Source organism: Parus major, chromosome 8, assembly GCF_001522545.3.
Source record: "Parus major isolate Abel chromosome 8, Parus_major1.1, whole genome shotgun sequence".
Classification (NCBI taxonomy): domain Eukaryota; kingdom Metazoa; phylum Chordata; class Aves; order Passeriformes; family Paridae; genus Parus; species Parus major.
Genome location: NC_031777.1, coordinates 28738818 through 28755808, shown reverse-complemented (window position 1 = coordinate 28755808; position 16991 = coordinate 28738818). Strand labels below are relative to the sequence as shown.

At 39.2% G+C, this 16991-nt stretch overlaps 1 protein-coding gene across 6 annotated transcripts in view; it reads right to left on the bottom strand.

Moving 5' to 3' along the window:
• The window catches only part of PATJ (PATJ crumbs cell polarity complex component), a 137881-nt gene that overhangs the window by 109288 nt on the left and 11602 nt on the right, over positions 1 to 16991 (bottom strand). For all 6 annotated transcript variants that reach the window (XM_015636222.3, XM_015636221.1, XM_015636220.3 and 3 more), the window contains exons 7-13: positions 15376 to 15504; positions 13507 to 13719; positions 10745 to 10847; positions 9883 to 9971; positions 8490 to 8628; positions 3672 to 3748; positions 1241 to 1297 (exon numbers count right to left, since the gene is read on the bottom strand). In XM_015636222.3, coding sequence (XP_015491708.1) covers positions 1241 to 1297; positions 3672 to 3748; positions 8490 to 8628; positions 9883 to 9971; positions 10745 to 10847; positions 13507 to 13719; positions 15376 to 15504 — 807 coding nt within the window. The remainder of the gene's footprint in view (positions 1 to 1240; positions 1298 to 3671; positions 3749 to 8489; positions 8629 to 9882; positions 9972 to 10744; positions 10848 to 13506; positions 13720 to 15375; positions 15505 to 16991) is intronic.

Sequence of the window (16991 nt, the reverse complement as noted above, 5' to 3'; positions counted from 1 at the left end):
GTCTGCTCTTTGGGGGAAAAGGCAATGTGAACTGTATTCTCAAATAATTAAACATAATGGGAAAAATACAGAGAGAAGTACCACCCAAAAGGTGAGTGGTCAACAAATCACAGAATGGTTTGGGTTGGAAGGGACCTTAAACATCATCCAGTTCCAACCCCACTTCCTCGGGGTTGAAGCAAAACAAAAAACAAACAAACAAACAGAAATAAATAAAGGAATAAAATTAATTCCATAATTGCCCTAAAATCTCACCACGAGATCAGCTGTCTTACTCCTTTGGGAGCTCCACTACTTCAAGGTAGAAAAAACATCCATGAAGTGTCCTCTGTAAGTAGTTATTAAAACTGACATCCTTTTTTCTGCAAGGGGAAATCACTGAATCACAAAATCACTATTTTGTGTCGGCCTTTTCCCACTGGGACTGCCTAATTTTGAGTTTTTCTCTAGGGGAAACTCCAACCCTCAGTGCCTCAAGTCTGCTAATATTAGGAAAAGCAGAATAAAAGTGATACACTATCCAGACTAGGCAGAAGAAATCATGGCAACTTGGGGAGAAGAGATGATCTGCAGGAGCTGCTCATTCAGTTTGGACATCTGGTTTTGTATTACTGGAGTTCAAACACTGACTATCCTGTTTCCCAAATTATTCTGGATATTCAAATAAAAGGAGTAATCTACTGATCCACAGCATTCCTTCACAGCCATGTCTGATCATGAATTTATGGCCCTTCCCCACTGAGGTGTACCCACAAATACATAAACCCATCACCTCTAAAAACCTCTTTCCACAATATTAACATAGGTATCTTGAAAATCTCTTGGAAGTGAAATTAATTTAAGATCTGACAATTTAAATGAATTACACATCCCTTCCCCTGAGCCAGGATCACTACAGCAAAATCCTTTGTGGGACAAAAAAGTTGTTCAGCAGAATTTCAACCTCTGTTCCACTCTGTGCAATTAAGTACCCCAAAATTTAGGGTTTATGTGCATAGCTTGAGGGTGGTTTTTTGTTGTTTGGGGGTTTGGTAATGAACTGTTAAAAGGTTCATTTGCCTGTGCTATGAAAAGGTATTGGATCAGTCCAAGAGATAAGCAGAATATTGGCAGCCTTTTCTTGGAAAATCTAGAGCCACAAAACCACTGAATTCCTGAAACACATCTGGAATTGTGTCATGCCCTCCCAGGATTACTCTGCCAACATACACCACAAAGGAAACCACCATGTAAGCCTTACCTTTGAGTACTTCTGGAGCTCTGAATCATCTTTGAAGGGCATATCCAGATTCACAACCTAAAAATTGGACATCAGAACATTTTTCAACAGTGGGACAATAAAGACTTTACCAGAACGATGAAATTCTGGCAAAAAAACCCAACTCATGAGCAAAATAAACCGTACTTAAACAATGTCACATTGCTGCAAAATAATTTTAAACAAATGTTAGAAAAACCTTTCAGGCACAGAACATTTACAAGTAGGAATGTGGCGATTATGCACTATTAACAGACTCCAATATTATCCCATTCCTGGAGCCCAAATGCCAATTTTAGTCAAGTTCAGTAATCCTGTGTAAGCACAAAATGCCATTATGTTTGACACAAATACCCACACGGACTTGCCAATCAGAATTTGAAAGTATGACAGCTTAAGTTGTTACCTCGGGCTATGGTGCAGCCATCTCCCATCCAGACTAACCCTCCAACTTCTGTTGCTAACATGGCTTCAAATACATAACTTTAATTACCAAATGGAAATGGAAAGGTATTTAAACCAGGGACAGAAAGTCTTTTTTTAGTGTCTTTCACTGTCTTTTGTTAAGATTAATAAAAATGACTATGTTCACCAAGAGTTTTCTTGTATTGTCCCTCCTTAACATAACAGATTTATCTGTAACCTTAGAAGGTTATTTACTCCAATTTTAAATGTAATTAAGACAAAATCATAGAATGGTTTGGGTTGGAAGAGACCTTAAAGATCATTTAGTTCCAATCTACAGCCCAGGGTTGGAATTTGGGACACTGAACTTGAATGTTTAAAGGAAAGCTGCACTTGGTAGGTCTGAAAAAAAGTCTTGCAAAAAAATCAGGTAACTTTTCTGTGAAAACTTCTAGTTTAATAAATATTAGACTTTTATTTTGGATTAATTTTAAAAAGGGCTTCCAGCATGTTGTTTTCCAGTTCTCAGGGTGTTTTTCCTGACAAATGGAACCCATTTCATGTCCATCCATGCGACTAAATGGATTTATCACTGGTAACTCCCCAGCCTGACACCACACAGTGCCTGCTCAGGATCTCAGCTCCTTCCACTGCCACAAAAAAGGACCAGCAGCACAGAAACCACCAGGGTCACCAACCCTTCCCTTCAAACAGCTGTTTCCTTTGAAGATAAATACTCCTGAGAGAATCCTGTAGGAACCTTTGGGGTGAGTTCTGGGGCTGAGTGAGGATGCTGTGACACAGGGTGTCACAGCCTGGACTCCAACTGGACATTGCTACTGAACACAGGAGGGAGGCACAGGCAACCAGAACCAAAAAATGACTTTCAAAATGGGATGGCCAGGAGAGTTCCCTTCTATTATTCAAGAGGCCCCATCATTAACATTTTCACTGCTGACATTTCACCGGCGGCGGCTGAAGAAGGATTGGGGATGGTTGGATTCACCAACTAAGCAGGATTTCATCCTCTGTGGGAAGTGGGATAGTGCTCAGGGAGGTAATATCAGCCCCTGGAAATATAAGGGTGGGAATACCAAGCAACTGAAGTGGGCAGCCAAACAGATTTATTGCATCATGTACATAATCTCACACGAGCTTCAGATCTTAAAGGAGTGCTAATGGAAAGAAGGGAAGTGAATTTCTCAAGGCAATTCCTAAAGCTACTTTAAATCTCCCAGCGAGTGACTGGGATCATGGCTACTCCAAGTAGTAAAAATAAGTGTCTCTAAATCAACTGGGCAAGCATTGCAAAGACAAACAGGGCATTTTCTTGGTGGTGGTGAGAATTTTTTAAGGTTTCAGAAAGAAAGCTGTCCAGAGTCTTTTATCTGTATTTGCTGGCTCACCCAGCAATGAAAAGCACAAGTGAATTACAGTTTCCATCAGCTCCTCGTGACAATTCATCAAAACAACCCTTTGCTAGGTAATTATTTAATATGAAGAAATATTTACTGGACACTGGCACCACAAAGTTACACTAGTGAGAATTACTTTGTATTTTCCCAGCATGTTTGAGAATCATTCTTTCATTCTTCAGATAGAATGGTAAGATTCTTCTGAACACAGAAGTTCTATCCTGAGCCTCTTTTTTAATTTGGTGCCCAATAAAACAAATAGATCATGAATGAAATAATAAAAATGCCATATATTTTAAGTGGCTGCTGTGATGTAGATTTAACAGGACAGCTGATTTCCTTAAATCACTGTTCCTGTCTCATATTTGTATTACAATGGTATCTATATAAACAGAATAAAATAAAAGGGCAGCAAATCCCCCAACTCATTATAACATACATTTCAGCCCCGACGTTACAGGAAAGAAAATCTGATGTTACTGATCTGTTCCAAACACTGAACTGTTCTATAAACAGCCTGTAATGCTAAGCTCACAGATCTGTAATTTAAAGAAATAACATTCATGAATGTAGTTTATTGAAATAAAACATACCATAACTTCATATTCTGGTCCCAGCAGGTTTTCCCACTTGGATTTCAGCTCATGTGCTGGAGGGAGTGGGACTCTTCCTAAATATGAAAGTGAATATTAAATTTACAAGCATACTGTACATTCAGAAGTACATTTACTTCTAAATACTCCAATAAAAATTCAGTGTAAATAAAAGATTAGAGGGAATAATCCCCAAAAGGGAAGTGCATTAAGCTGAGTCTATCAAACAGCACAAATCAAAAACGTCTTTCTTAGGAAAACAATGCAAAATGTCAGCTCCTGTAAAAGTGTGATTTATTCAGCTGAGAGGCAGAAGAGGTGATGCTTGGTGATGAGATGTGAGTTCTGTACCATGCACTACTGTAAATAAATCATTCTTTCAGGCTGCAAAACAAATTTCACACGACTTCTTCATTTGTTGCCGTAAAAACGCTTCCCACTCCAGGGAAACATCATCTCCCACCCAAATGAGCCCCCTTCAGAAGGAGAACACCTGACAAGATATTGCTGTTATCGAGGGGCTGTGTCAGCACAACGCAGGCACAGACTTTATTTATACATTTGGCAGGTATAAAGCCTTGTCTACTTTAATTAGGCCAGTAAGTAACATGAGCTTTAATATAAGCTCCAGTTCTAAACCAGTCTTCCGTGGGAACTTGGCTATCTTGACATTTATATCTTTTCAGCTTTCTTACTTATGCAACCAAGGCAGTTGGTTACAGTCCTGTAAGACAATTTGACAGAGCTAGACAGCAGAAAATGACTGGCTGCCCTGCATTTGACCTCAGCCAGAAGCTCAGCTCACATATAAAGTTCCAAGCTGGAGCAATGTGTAACTGGTAAGAATCAAGCTCTACAGCAAATTCCATCCAGCAGCGACAGCAGCAGCATCTGGGGGCTGAATTACCAAAAAAATGGGGTTTATTTTTCCCCCCTGAATGACTGCAGTAGTTTGTCAGATGTCTAGACAAGGCACAGATCACTGTGTCACCCTGAAATTCGGAATATAAAGCACAAGCTCACGTTTTGCACACAGAGAGTAAAATACCTCGGGGTGGGGAGGGAATTGTGAAGACACCACGAGGAGCTCAGAGCCCACCTAGGAGCAAAAAGCCTGCACAAATGGCATTGTCAAGCTGCCTCTGCTTTCAGCACCTTTGCAGGCTGCAAAGATAAAGCTCTGCAATACAATCCTCATTACACACTTCCATAACTTTGAAGTTTTCCACTCAATAAAAGCAAAGATTGAAGTTCACTTCTACAACAACACAGCCCACCCCTGTGTCTCTCCAGCTCACTTTCAGCCAAGCCAGACAAGCAAATTCTGTCTGATCTGCACTGAGAAACCTTGGAAATATCCAGAGGATTTTCAACCTACAGGCTCAAGCAGATTCAGATATCTGAGAATTCCAGCAATCCTGATAGCTATTTTCTGCTACCAAAACCACACCCCACTAAGATTAAAAACTTGGGTTTGTAAATACAGCCCACAGTTGTCTCTGAAATAAATTATCTCCTTAAAAAATAACAGGAAGACAAATTGTCCTAAAATTATCAACCACTAATTAGGGTTTTTTAACTTCACTGGAAATAAAAGTTTCTAATGTGTGACTTACTATCAAGCACAGGCTGATCACTGTCTTTACTTCTCAACTGTATCAAAACCAGAACACCAGTGCATTCTTCTGCTCCTTCCATTTGCAGAAACACAGAGGGACAGAAATTCCTGAGTCTCTTTTTCTGCTATTACAGAGTTAAAAGAGTGTGAACACACAGGACCTAAGCACCTGTAATCCCCTGTGCAGCCAAATATAGATTTTAAGGTTCACCAGGAGTAATGAATCTCAGGGTCAAGCTCAAAGTTCAGTTCAGGAACTGTAATCTGTGCTCAGCTGGCTGAATACAGATTTTTTTGTCACTTCCAAAACACAGTACCAAAATCTAAAAGTTGTTCAGAGCAGGTGCTGATGCATGTCTCCATCTGAAGTTTTCCCCTTTCTTTGTTTCAAATACACTTTGAAGTCTCTTCCTGTAACTTCCTTAGAACTGTGGAAATGTTGGGCTGAAGGGATTTGGATTGAATATATTCAATTCCAGTGGCATCACTCAATTCATTTACAATGTTCCTTTTTCCCCAAACAGCTTTTTCCACATGGCAGCTACTAGGAAATTTCTTTCTAGTCTCTCATGCAGCTGAATTCCTCATGACCTGACATATGTACCATGTCTTCCATAATGTGCAAGGCCTCAGAAATGAAAACACTTCCCAGGGACAGCTTTCATTAGCAACAACTTTTCAGCATATTTAGCCTGTCCTTCTGCCTGCGCTTCCAGGCAGTTTCTCATTTCTAATTAGCAAGCATAAAGAAGAAACCACAAACGTATTGTAAAAATCATCTTTTCTGGTCAAAACTGTCAGCTTCTTCAAAACTGGGATCTTTTTTTTCTTGTAGCTTCCTCCTGCTCTCACAAAGTTACTACACAAGGGTGTGCACTGTGTTCCTAACCCTTTACCTGCCCTGCTGCTGGGGCTCTTTTTCCCCAGACATCTCTCAAGCTCCTGACTCCCAGCATTGTCCCTCTGGGTTTTGAGTACTCCTGCAAGGCAGGATGGAGCAGTTCTGCCCAGGCTGCAGGATCATAGAGGCAGCTGTTAAATTCATTGCCTGCTCTCTGCTAGCACAGAGTTTCAGGCCTCGTGCACTCTGCAGCCCAAACCCTGCTGCCTTTGTACCAGAACTGCTTAAGCATGGCTTTGCCTGGCCAGAGTTACTATTTAATACCTCCCCAGGAAACACAATTTAATAAGAATTTCACACAACTAGGCTTAAAGGGAAGTAATACGCATTTTATAAAACATACCTTTCACATTAAACTTCTAAAAGCATTTCCAGAGTTTAGTCAGAGCCTTAAATTAGCAGTATTTACTTTAGCACCATTATAATGAAGTGCCCATCACCACATCCAAAATAAGCACCTATCTTTGGAATTTAAACCTGGCCATTAAATTCTGTTCCAAGGTGAAATCTCATACATCGTATTTCTGTGGGAGTAAAATATGCACAGAAGTCCCACAGTAAAAAAAACAAAAACTGGGTAAGTGACACAGGACAGACAAAGTGTTGCTCTTTTCCAGCTTTTGCTTTCTGTCATAGCAAAACAATGCTCTGAGAACCTCCACTCTCAGCTACTCATCCACCTCTGTTCTGGCTTCCTCTTTCTGGGAACATGCAAAAGTCACAACAAAGGATGTCTGGTTACAAGGCTTGGACAGAAAAGTAAAGCAGAATGGAATATAGGAACTGCTACATTTCTCTCGTTTCCAGGTTGTCTTTAATACTGACAGATCTTCAACAATCACAGCAAAATTGCTATTCATTGACAGCCGTAATTTAGAATCCTCTATTACATCTACATATCTTAGAAACGACAAGGCATAAGGATAATTTATGCTGACTTTAACACAAGCTGTATAAATTCACCCAGAAGTTCCTGTAGAGGAGCCCAGAAATCTGTGGGGGAATTGAAGATTCTGGAAAGACCTTCAGCCTTGGTTCCAAAGTCAGCTAAACCCATGCCTTTGTGACCTGTCCTTGCCTTTTGTTACAAAAATGCCTTTTCTGAACTCCAGCTACCGGGTCTTTACACCCAAGACACGAGTTCTGATGAAGCTACTGCAGTGCCAAGAGAGGAAACTGCAGCATGTTCAGAGATGTGGTACAGGAAACCAGAAGAATATTATCAAAACACAGGAGTCTAAGATGCGTGAGGGCAAGAATCTCACAGAATCATTAAGGCAGGAAAAGATCTCTAAGGTTATTGAGTCCAACCATGAAAATGGGTATGACTGAGGTAACACTGATCAGGAAATAAATATAAATTCCCTGGAGTCCCATCTCCTGATGCTGCTCACCCAGCAGGCTGGTGCAGGGCCCTGGCAGCAGAGGAGGAGGATAAATTCTCTCTCAGGAGCAAACTGCAGGCAGGACATCTCAGGTCATCAGTGCAGGACCAGGACCACAAAGAGGAATCACTGAGCTGAAGGCTTTCAGAGTTAATGAAAGTCATTCCTGAGTTTACTGGAAGAGCTGCATCTGCACTGACTGTACCCATAAAAAAACCTTCCCTAACAAAGGCTATCATTGCTGACTGGAAAAGGGCATATTTTATGCAAGGAAGAAGATCCAGAGAATTACAGGCCTTAAGATATCTCAGAATCCACTGAGCAGACCTGTGGACAGTGCTACAATCTGGGGACAGGTTGAGGTGAGAGAGCTGATCAGATCCAAGAGGTAGAGCTTTACTTCAGCAAAAGCTGGAGTAAGCCATGACAGGCCATCAGTGCTGAAAATGGATTAAAGATGGTAGCCTTTAACAAGACTCAGAAGAGGCACTCTAAGATATCCTATCTACCTGCTTTCCATTGTGAAGATTATCCTTCTGTTCTTGTTTTCCCTCATTCTTAGTGGCCACACTAATTTCAGTCCCTACAGCTCCAGGGGACACAAACATTGGAACAGCTGCCTGTGCTGCAAAAACAGATGAAAAAAACCCCAAATCATATGCTGCAAAATACAGGAAGTAGTAACACTACCTCACTAAGTCCTTCTTTTTATTTGGTAGGGGGGCTACACAGGAGCTTTGCACTGAATTTTCCTAAATCTCTCATTTTAGCTTCTTGCCATTCCTCCTTTAAGTATTTAAAAAAGTGCACCCTTAAAAAACTGAGGATCATGTGGTATCCAGTCCTAAACTGTTAAATGAGGTCACTGTAAATTGAGTGAAAAATAAAATCAGTTGCTGGAAAGAAAGAATTACCTCTATCTGAAGGTGTTTCTGAAGAGATAGTAAAGGAAGGTTTCCTTCTAAGCAAGGTGAGACGTACGGTCTGTCCCGTGTTTCGCAGTGCCTCTACCACTTCTTGGTTGGTAAAATCCTGTATGTTGACTCCATCAACCTAAAACAAGAAAATTGTAGCAAATAACAGTAACTGTGCTGCATTCTTAGGCTGTGTTGTGGAGTACCATAGGCTGTAAACAACACATTATTTAGTACAGGAATTACAGGGTTACTCTCCCAAGACAGCAATATTTGCAAAACAATCTCATTAAATCTGTTACATTTCACTGATGAGAATTTATTTCCAAAATGCATTTCAAAAGGAAGCACAACAGTAATTTCTTCTTTTCTGTTTTCATGGGGACAACCATAAAACAGAATTTACTAATCTGATACAAATATGCACAGATTTTTCCTTAATTTTTTTTTTTTTTTCTTACCAAAACCAGCTTTTTAAAGACTGTGGATGAAGGTTCCAAGCAGAGTATCCAGCCTAGAACTCTGTTCAGTTCATTATCACTGCTGGTTTTCTCATGGATTTCTAACACACCCCACACAAGTCTCTACAAACAACTGTTTCTATAATCCACCCTAAACAGCCCAATTCTTACATTATCAGATATTTTAATTTACACCCACAATACTCTGTTCACCTCACTGTCAGACCATGCATCAATAGGGCCTTTCCTGCAGATAAAAGATTATATTAATTTTTGCTCCCACAGAGGAGAAGCTGACTTTGGAAGGTCTGGCATGGCACACATTTTAGAAGTAATTTAAAATCATATCTCTATAAATATTATCTCTTAAAACAAAAAGACTGTGGAATTCATTCCTGCTTGTGCTGTGAATGCAAAATTGGCTATTATTCAATTCACTGCTATTCAATGGATTTTCCATTTTTCTACACATAAAGCTTGGGCTTTTAAAACCTAAATTGTGACCATTAACATTTTGATTGTATCCACACTACACAGCCATTAAGGAACACAAACAATGTGCCACATCTTGCAGAATCTTAACAATCCTTGAATCACATTCAATTCAAGTAGAAGTTAATGCTGCTCATCTTTACTGCAGGCCAAAAGCCAAGATTCTCCACTCTGAAACACTTTAATCCAAATGCTTGCCTCTTTCAGAGTTAACTACTATTTACTACTTCTTTGAATATAAAATAATACTTTAACCACAGCAAGCCAAAGCTCATTTCTGTCACAAGTCTACCTAAACAAACATGAACCACCAAATTATTTCTTCTGCAGAGCAGAGGAGGTTTAATTAATTTTACAAAGTCTTTACTATGTTGTTCTTTTAACTGAGATATGAAATGTATTAGTTCTACAGCAATATATAAGCACAGTATTTTACTTACAGCAACAATTTTGTCATGAACATGAATTTGGCCATTGTGGTCAGCAGCACTACCAGGTATTATATTTTTCACAAAAATCCCTGAAGGTTCTGTTGGGGGGGGGAAGAGAAACAAGTCACTTCATTAACCTAATTTGCTTATTTTCTTATTAATATTTTTTAATTCCAGCCTTTTTCACACACTTCCTTCTCCCCATAAAGTGATGATTCTGTAAACCATCACCATCTGCACGTCCCCACTCCCACAGCCTGACACAAAACTGAGGATCTCTGGTGGAAAAAGAACCCAGCACTGACACAACCACCTGTACACTGACCTCACATTTTTTCCTTGAAATGGCTCACAAAAGGCCACCTCCTCCATGGATTCATCCTTGTGCTTACCCAGGCTTTAAACTGCAATCATTTAAATCCATGCTGCGTTTGATTTCAATAGGACTAACTAAGCTAAAAGTAAAGTAAGTGCTTAAGGACTTTGATCAGGACTTCAATCATCTTACAGCTAAAGAATTTAGTACTTTAAATCTTAATGAAAAAGGATTTTTCTTTAAAAAAAAAAGAAAGAAAAGGGAGACATGGAAATCAGAAAAGCTGTCCTTTGTCATGTTTGCAGTTTGATTATTAATTCTAACTCCCAATGAGAACAAGGAAATAAAAACAAAGAAAAAAAATAATAAAAACCCTGAAACACTAACACTTCCCTTTCACAAGCTGCCACAAAATACGAGATGCTGATCTGTGATTCTAGTGAATTTCATGTTCCTATATCCTAGCACAGGTAGGAGCTATTAATTTTCCCTGTGGTTAGTAAAGGGTTTTGAGAAGCCCCTGCCCACCATTTTCCTAAATCCTGTACAACTCACCTATATCACATGTGCCAGCATATCCAACAATTGTTATTCCCAGGCTTTGCCCATTCTTTTTTATAAGTTCAACATCATAGGTATCAAAAAAGTTGTCATTATCCTATAAATAAAGCACAAGACAGTAAAAAAGTTCTCCTAATTTCCCAATGCCATTACAATATTGCAGGTTAATTAAGATCTTCAGAAGTGAGAAGTGATTTTGTTTTTCCTTTTGTTTAAATGCAATGTAAACTCATTTGTAAAGTCCCTGCAAAACTGGCCCTGGGATGTCTGTGCAACTCTTCTCTGTAAAGTAAAATCAGTAAAAATCAGAACTGCAAGGCAAGAGTTCAAAGAGGGAACAGTAAAGACACTGGTGAGACCAAAAGAGAAAAACAATCAAGCACATAAATCTGGGATTGCAAGGGATAAATTAAAATACATAGAGTTGTTTATTTCTGTAATCAGATACAGAGCAATGAGATCAGAAAGATGATGATGAGAGTAAGGTCTGTTAAAGTGATGAAATCAAGAGGGATCCTGTCGCTGCCAACTGCAAAAAACGGACTGGGGAAAATGGAAAACATTTCTTAAGGGAGTGAAAAAAGAGAAGTTCAATCAAATGCTTGCCAAGTATCAGCTCTGGAAGGACCCATATCAAAAGCAGCCCAGAGTTCCAGCCATACCTATTTCACTTCTCAATGGAAGAGAAATCGATGGGCACTATCTCGTTATCACACACACCTCCCTCCACCAGCAAAGTCATTAAGCTCATTAAATGCCTTCCAACTCCCTTGCCCCATAAGAGGCTGATGGAGATGAAGATAAGTTTGGATGCTGTCACTTATCTACAGTAAACAAGCCCACAGCAACACCTGAAATGGAGCTGGGGCCTTGAGAACCTGTCTGTTTTGACAACCAAAAAGCTCCTCAGAGTCAGTGCTCTGGCTACAAACATTTCTCTTTAAATAACACTCCTGCTAGAATGCAAAATAATTGAGATGAAGTCCAGAAAAATCAAAGTGCAAAGTCCTAAATACAGTCAGCACAAGCAGGCTGCTCACACTGCTGTCACTATCTTGGTCAGTACAGATAATAAGATTGTTTTCTTCCTTCAGTTATTCTCTAGTGCAGGATATTCAAAGAAAATTAAATATTAATGTAAAACTTAAAATAACTAACCAACTATTAAAAATGCCTTTCTGCTGGTTTGCAAAAACTGAGAAAAAGAAAATATTTTCCATTCCAAAGCTCACAGCTAGTGAAAGACTCAAAAACCAGAGGAAAAAAACCTAGATTATAGGGATAAGTTCCATTATAGATTTGACACAAACTCAATGGTGGATCATCGAAATCATCATCAAACTAGTAACTACAGTCAGATTAACTAATCTAACTCGTCTTTGCAAATTTTTCCTGGCACCAGGAAGAGGAGTTTCTTCAAATCTACACATGAAGGCACTATTTAGTTCAGAAAATTATTTTTTTCCCCTCTAAACTGCATTGCAGGAACACAGAGGACACTGAAAAGACACTGAGAAGGAATCACATTTTAGAAAGGCTGCAGCATTTACAATGCTCAGGGCTGATCAGTGACAACAGAAGAGAGAAAAACAGTATTTTGTGGAGGAAACAAAACTATGACCACGTTATTTTGCCCCTAATATGGGCCCTGGAAAATATGATCCAGTCAGGAAAGAAGGGCCTCATAACGCTGCTGATTCCCTTGGAAAGCCTCTAGGCAGAGTATTGGACAAGCCCAGTTTTCAGACTCCAGCTTTAGGGATGCAGATCAGCCCTCCCATCTCCAGGACACTGCGTTTCCTGCTGCACTGATCCCTCCTGGGGATCCCCTGGGGAGAAAAGGAGCTCCAGAAGAACCCAAAATACTTGACTGACACAGGCACAGCATTTTCCCAGGGGTGTAAAACACAAAGCTGCCTTTGCAGTGACTGTGCCCAGTGAGCAAAGAGGTGAGTTTGTAGCAAAGTGACTTCTACTCTGACCTTTAAAAACAGTGCTTCAAAAAAAAACTCCCAGCTCTCTTCACTCATATTCAAGAAACTAAACAAGAAAGAAAAGGCTACTCAGATTCTACACCTAAATCTAAGCAGCACAGTAGTAGCAGATGGTACACAAGCACAGCTTTGTTTATGTTTCGAGACCTACTGTACACTTAGTGTAGCATTTGTTGATTTTAATTACTCAAAACTGAAAAGAATGACTTCAAAAACAAGAGACTTTGATATGACCATGATAAGATTTGCTAAAACAAGTTTCAAAATTTTTAGATATATTTCCTATCACAGGCAGTAGCGTAGACTATGAAAACATTACACTTATGTTTCATAAAAAGATGATTGTGCTGAATAATTCTGGTGTGGCCGTGGCTCTCTGGATTTCAGACTAGGGAAATTCACAGTCCAGTTTTAAACCCACTTACAAATGATTGATTAGGAAAAATGTAATGAGCTAAGAAGAAGAACTGAAAGTACCACTTATCGATAATGTTTATGGTCTTGGTAATTAAATTAGCCACTCTGAAATAAATTCTGTAAAGATGGTCATTCCAATCCCAAGATTATAGGTATTAATAAGATACAGGAAAAAGGGAAAAAATATAGAAGGCAGCACTATAATAATGACCACTTAAACACAAGAATACCTGGAAACTCAAGAGAGAAGCACTTTAGGGCCCAAGAACACTGTTCTCTCCTTCCTTTCTGATCACAAGCCACAAACACAGTTAAAAATGTCAGAAGCAAGCAGCAGATACTCACATTTTCATTTGGAAGGGAAGGTAATGTGCTGACTGGCCAGCTTGCAGGAGCTGGTGGAGCCTCCATGGCTTCACACTTGGGGTCCCTTGCAACAATCATCCTGACAGAATTCCCACAGTTCCTCAGCACTTGGGCAACTTGCTCACTGCTCATTCCCTGCACGTTGGTCCCTCCAATCTGCAAGATGTGATCTCCTGTCTGCAGCCTCCCGTCCTTCAAACGCAAATAAAATGGCAAAAAGTGTTTCCAGTCCATCCATAAAGTATCTTTTCCATCACAAAACCATAACTGTGCAGGGGCATCTTCATGGCCATGAGAACCAATGTGAGAAAATTCCAGAAAAAATGACCACCACGGCAACATTTTAAATCATTCAAGGACTTGTCTGTACAGTTATGTGCTGTTTTTTCCACTGCTGTGCTCACTTCGGGAAAAACAGGCAGCAACAATGTTTTATAATCTCACAGATTGTTTTGTGTTCTGTTTCATGGAATGCTCCTCATCAGACAGGAGTTAGAACATAAGCACAGCATTTTGATTTAGGAGTTTTTATAGAGTTTTTGCCTTGTATTTCTATATTAGCCAGGCACCTTTTTTCTCATGTGACCAGCTCCAACTTGAGTGAGTAAAGCCACTGAAGGCAACAAGACTCTACACAATCCATTTTTTACCTGATAATTATGATTCACGACCTACATCATCATTTCCATCACAAGCAGGAATTTCTAGCACCAAATTCTCAGCTGGTATTGATCAGCACAGCTCCACTACCTTTGGTGCATTGATTTATACAGCAATCACAGAGTTATTCCCAGAACCAACTCAAACTCATTTACAAACTCATCCAATTTTAACATGTACATGCCTCATTATTTCACATGTTTTTAATGATGTCTCATTCAGCTGAGAATGATGGGGTGAGTTCTTAGCTTACATGCTCCATTGGTAGCCAAAACACTTTATTCCTTACAGCAAAACAGGTGTTAGACAAAAATTAAAAAATACTCATTTATACATGGCAGGTTCAGAGGGAGACAGTCAAGAAAAAGCCAACATTTTCTAGTAAAGCTCTCCAAACTTCCAGGTTTTAGCTCCATCCTGTTCTAGAGGAAGTACTTTTGCTTCTCTCTTTTGTCTGCATTGGTTCCAGTCCTCAGATACTGTAACTCATTGTGACCAAATTAGCTTTAAAAATCTGAATCTGTTTTGTTATTAAAAATAAATATTTTTGTTATATTGAGTTATATATACATTCTGAAATGTAGCAATGCTCAGCACCAAGTCTCTAAAGACAAAAAACCAAAGGTGCAAACTGTGCCTGTGTAACTTCAAAAGGCTTTGCACCAAACCTAAGTGTCTTCTTGAACTGGCCAGGCTGCCAGGCAGGGATCAAAACTCCCACCTTCATTGGAACCCACTGGAAATAGGACATTTTTGATTTTTAAACTGAATCTTGCAATGCACTGACTTTGGTAGGGCAGATTTTCTTGCCTGAGAATTCACTTGGAGAGTTTGTCCCTATAGACGTTGCAAAATGTGCCAAATTCTAGAGTATTTGTCCTGCCCCAGACTGACCACAGGCTGAAAATACCAAAAGTATTAAAAATATCAAGCAGTTTGTCAGAATTTTTCCATGTTCAACAATGTTACAAAAGCCAAAGCTTGTCTGAGAAACAACTTAATTTACATCAGGTGCTGACTTTTGTCCTCAATCATACCTTCAATGTATTTATTAATCATGTGCTGGCATTCAGACTTTGATGCTACCAGCTTCCTTTTGTTTAAGTATATTAGTTTATTTTAAGACTGTCAAAAGTGCTTAATTATACTTTGCAATCAAACAAGAAGTGACATAATATAACAAATTACCCGATCTGCTAATCCCCCAGGAACAATTGTTCTTACAACTACTCCACTCGACTTTCCTCCTACAATTCCAAAGCCTAATCCTGAACCATCGTTAATCAGCTCAACGTCTTCAATGTGGCCCCAGTGAATCTGCAATTAATAAAAACAGGAGATTTTAATTTTGGACGATCGTTAACGTTTCTCGCTTTCACGTGTAGCAGGAAGGAGGAGAATTAATCAGACCCATTTTCTGTCTCCACCCCACAGACTGGAGATCTGGGGGATTTTCTTCACTCGGCTCCATTTCCTTATAAATACGCAGTGGGATTTCTCATCTGTTTTTAAACACACATTTTTGTCCTCCACTTTCAGGATAACAGGATACTAGGAAAAAGCTTGACTAAGAAAAAGCAATTTTAAGATCTTCCTGCCAAAATGAAAAGTATCCTTTTAGTTTTTCATAAATCCAGAGAACTGCAAACAAGAGGGAAAAACAGAGGCAAGGAGTGCACTGGCCCAGTTTTCACCCAGCGTTTACCCAAATTCTTATTTCTGTTATTTCACTTACACACTCTGAACACCCCCATTCAGCACTGAATTAATAGCACAGCACAATATTCTGCCATTCTGGATTGGAAGCAAATTTCTAAGCTACACTGTACCATGACCTTATGTTCTACAAGACAATCTGAAAATAACAAAGCTGTTAAGCAACCCAAACCCAGCCAATGTTTCTGTCAGATTAATATCTCATACAGGCCCAAATGAAGCAAAGTAGGCAGATTTAAGTCTTCTGCGAATAAAGGATTTATTAGCATACTGAAAATCTTTGCCAAAGCCAGTTAAATATCATAAAAGAAGTTTAAAGACCCCCTGCAGAGATATATATTTGTATTTTATTTTGTTAGTCTGTTCAGTACAGATCTTTCAATGAAAAAGCAGTTAAAATTTAATTCTTTAAAATTTTCAGTGCAATAAACAATATTGATTATCCACTAAAACCTTCAGATTTCACTACCTCTGTAATAATCATGAGGGAAATAATTACTATGAATAAGGATAAGCACTGCTTTTACACATATTTTCATCAAAATCTATTAGCACAATAAATTCAGATTTCAATATTGCAATCCCTGGATTTAGGTGTGCAGTTTGACCGAATTCAGGGAAGCCACCTGGGCCATATGGGTGGAACACAGATGGAAGTTCAGCCCTGGTTTATTGCATGTCCTAGTGACAAGCTCTCCTTTGTCACAAAAACAAAAGGCTTCCCAATCACTGAAATTTGCAGATGAAAAAAAACCAACAAAAAAAAAAACCAACTCAAACAAAACAAGCTGATAAATAAACAGGGATTGAGAGGTTCTTTAACAGATAAATTGTGTTTGTTTTTTAAAACAAAGACAAGGCTTTTTTTTGAGTAGTGCCAATTTAAATTGGTTGGGCTGTTTCAAGCAGTGTCCATGGCAGGTTATGTTTACTCTCTTTTTAAGAGGTAATCAGAGCATCTTTAATTGCTGAGCACAAGTAGGTTTCAGCTGGGTATTCTCATAAAATGCTTCATCCAGCCTGTGCTGAACAGACCTTGCTGATAAGAATATGATGATCTACTAAAGCTTCTGCTATCCCATAAAAAC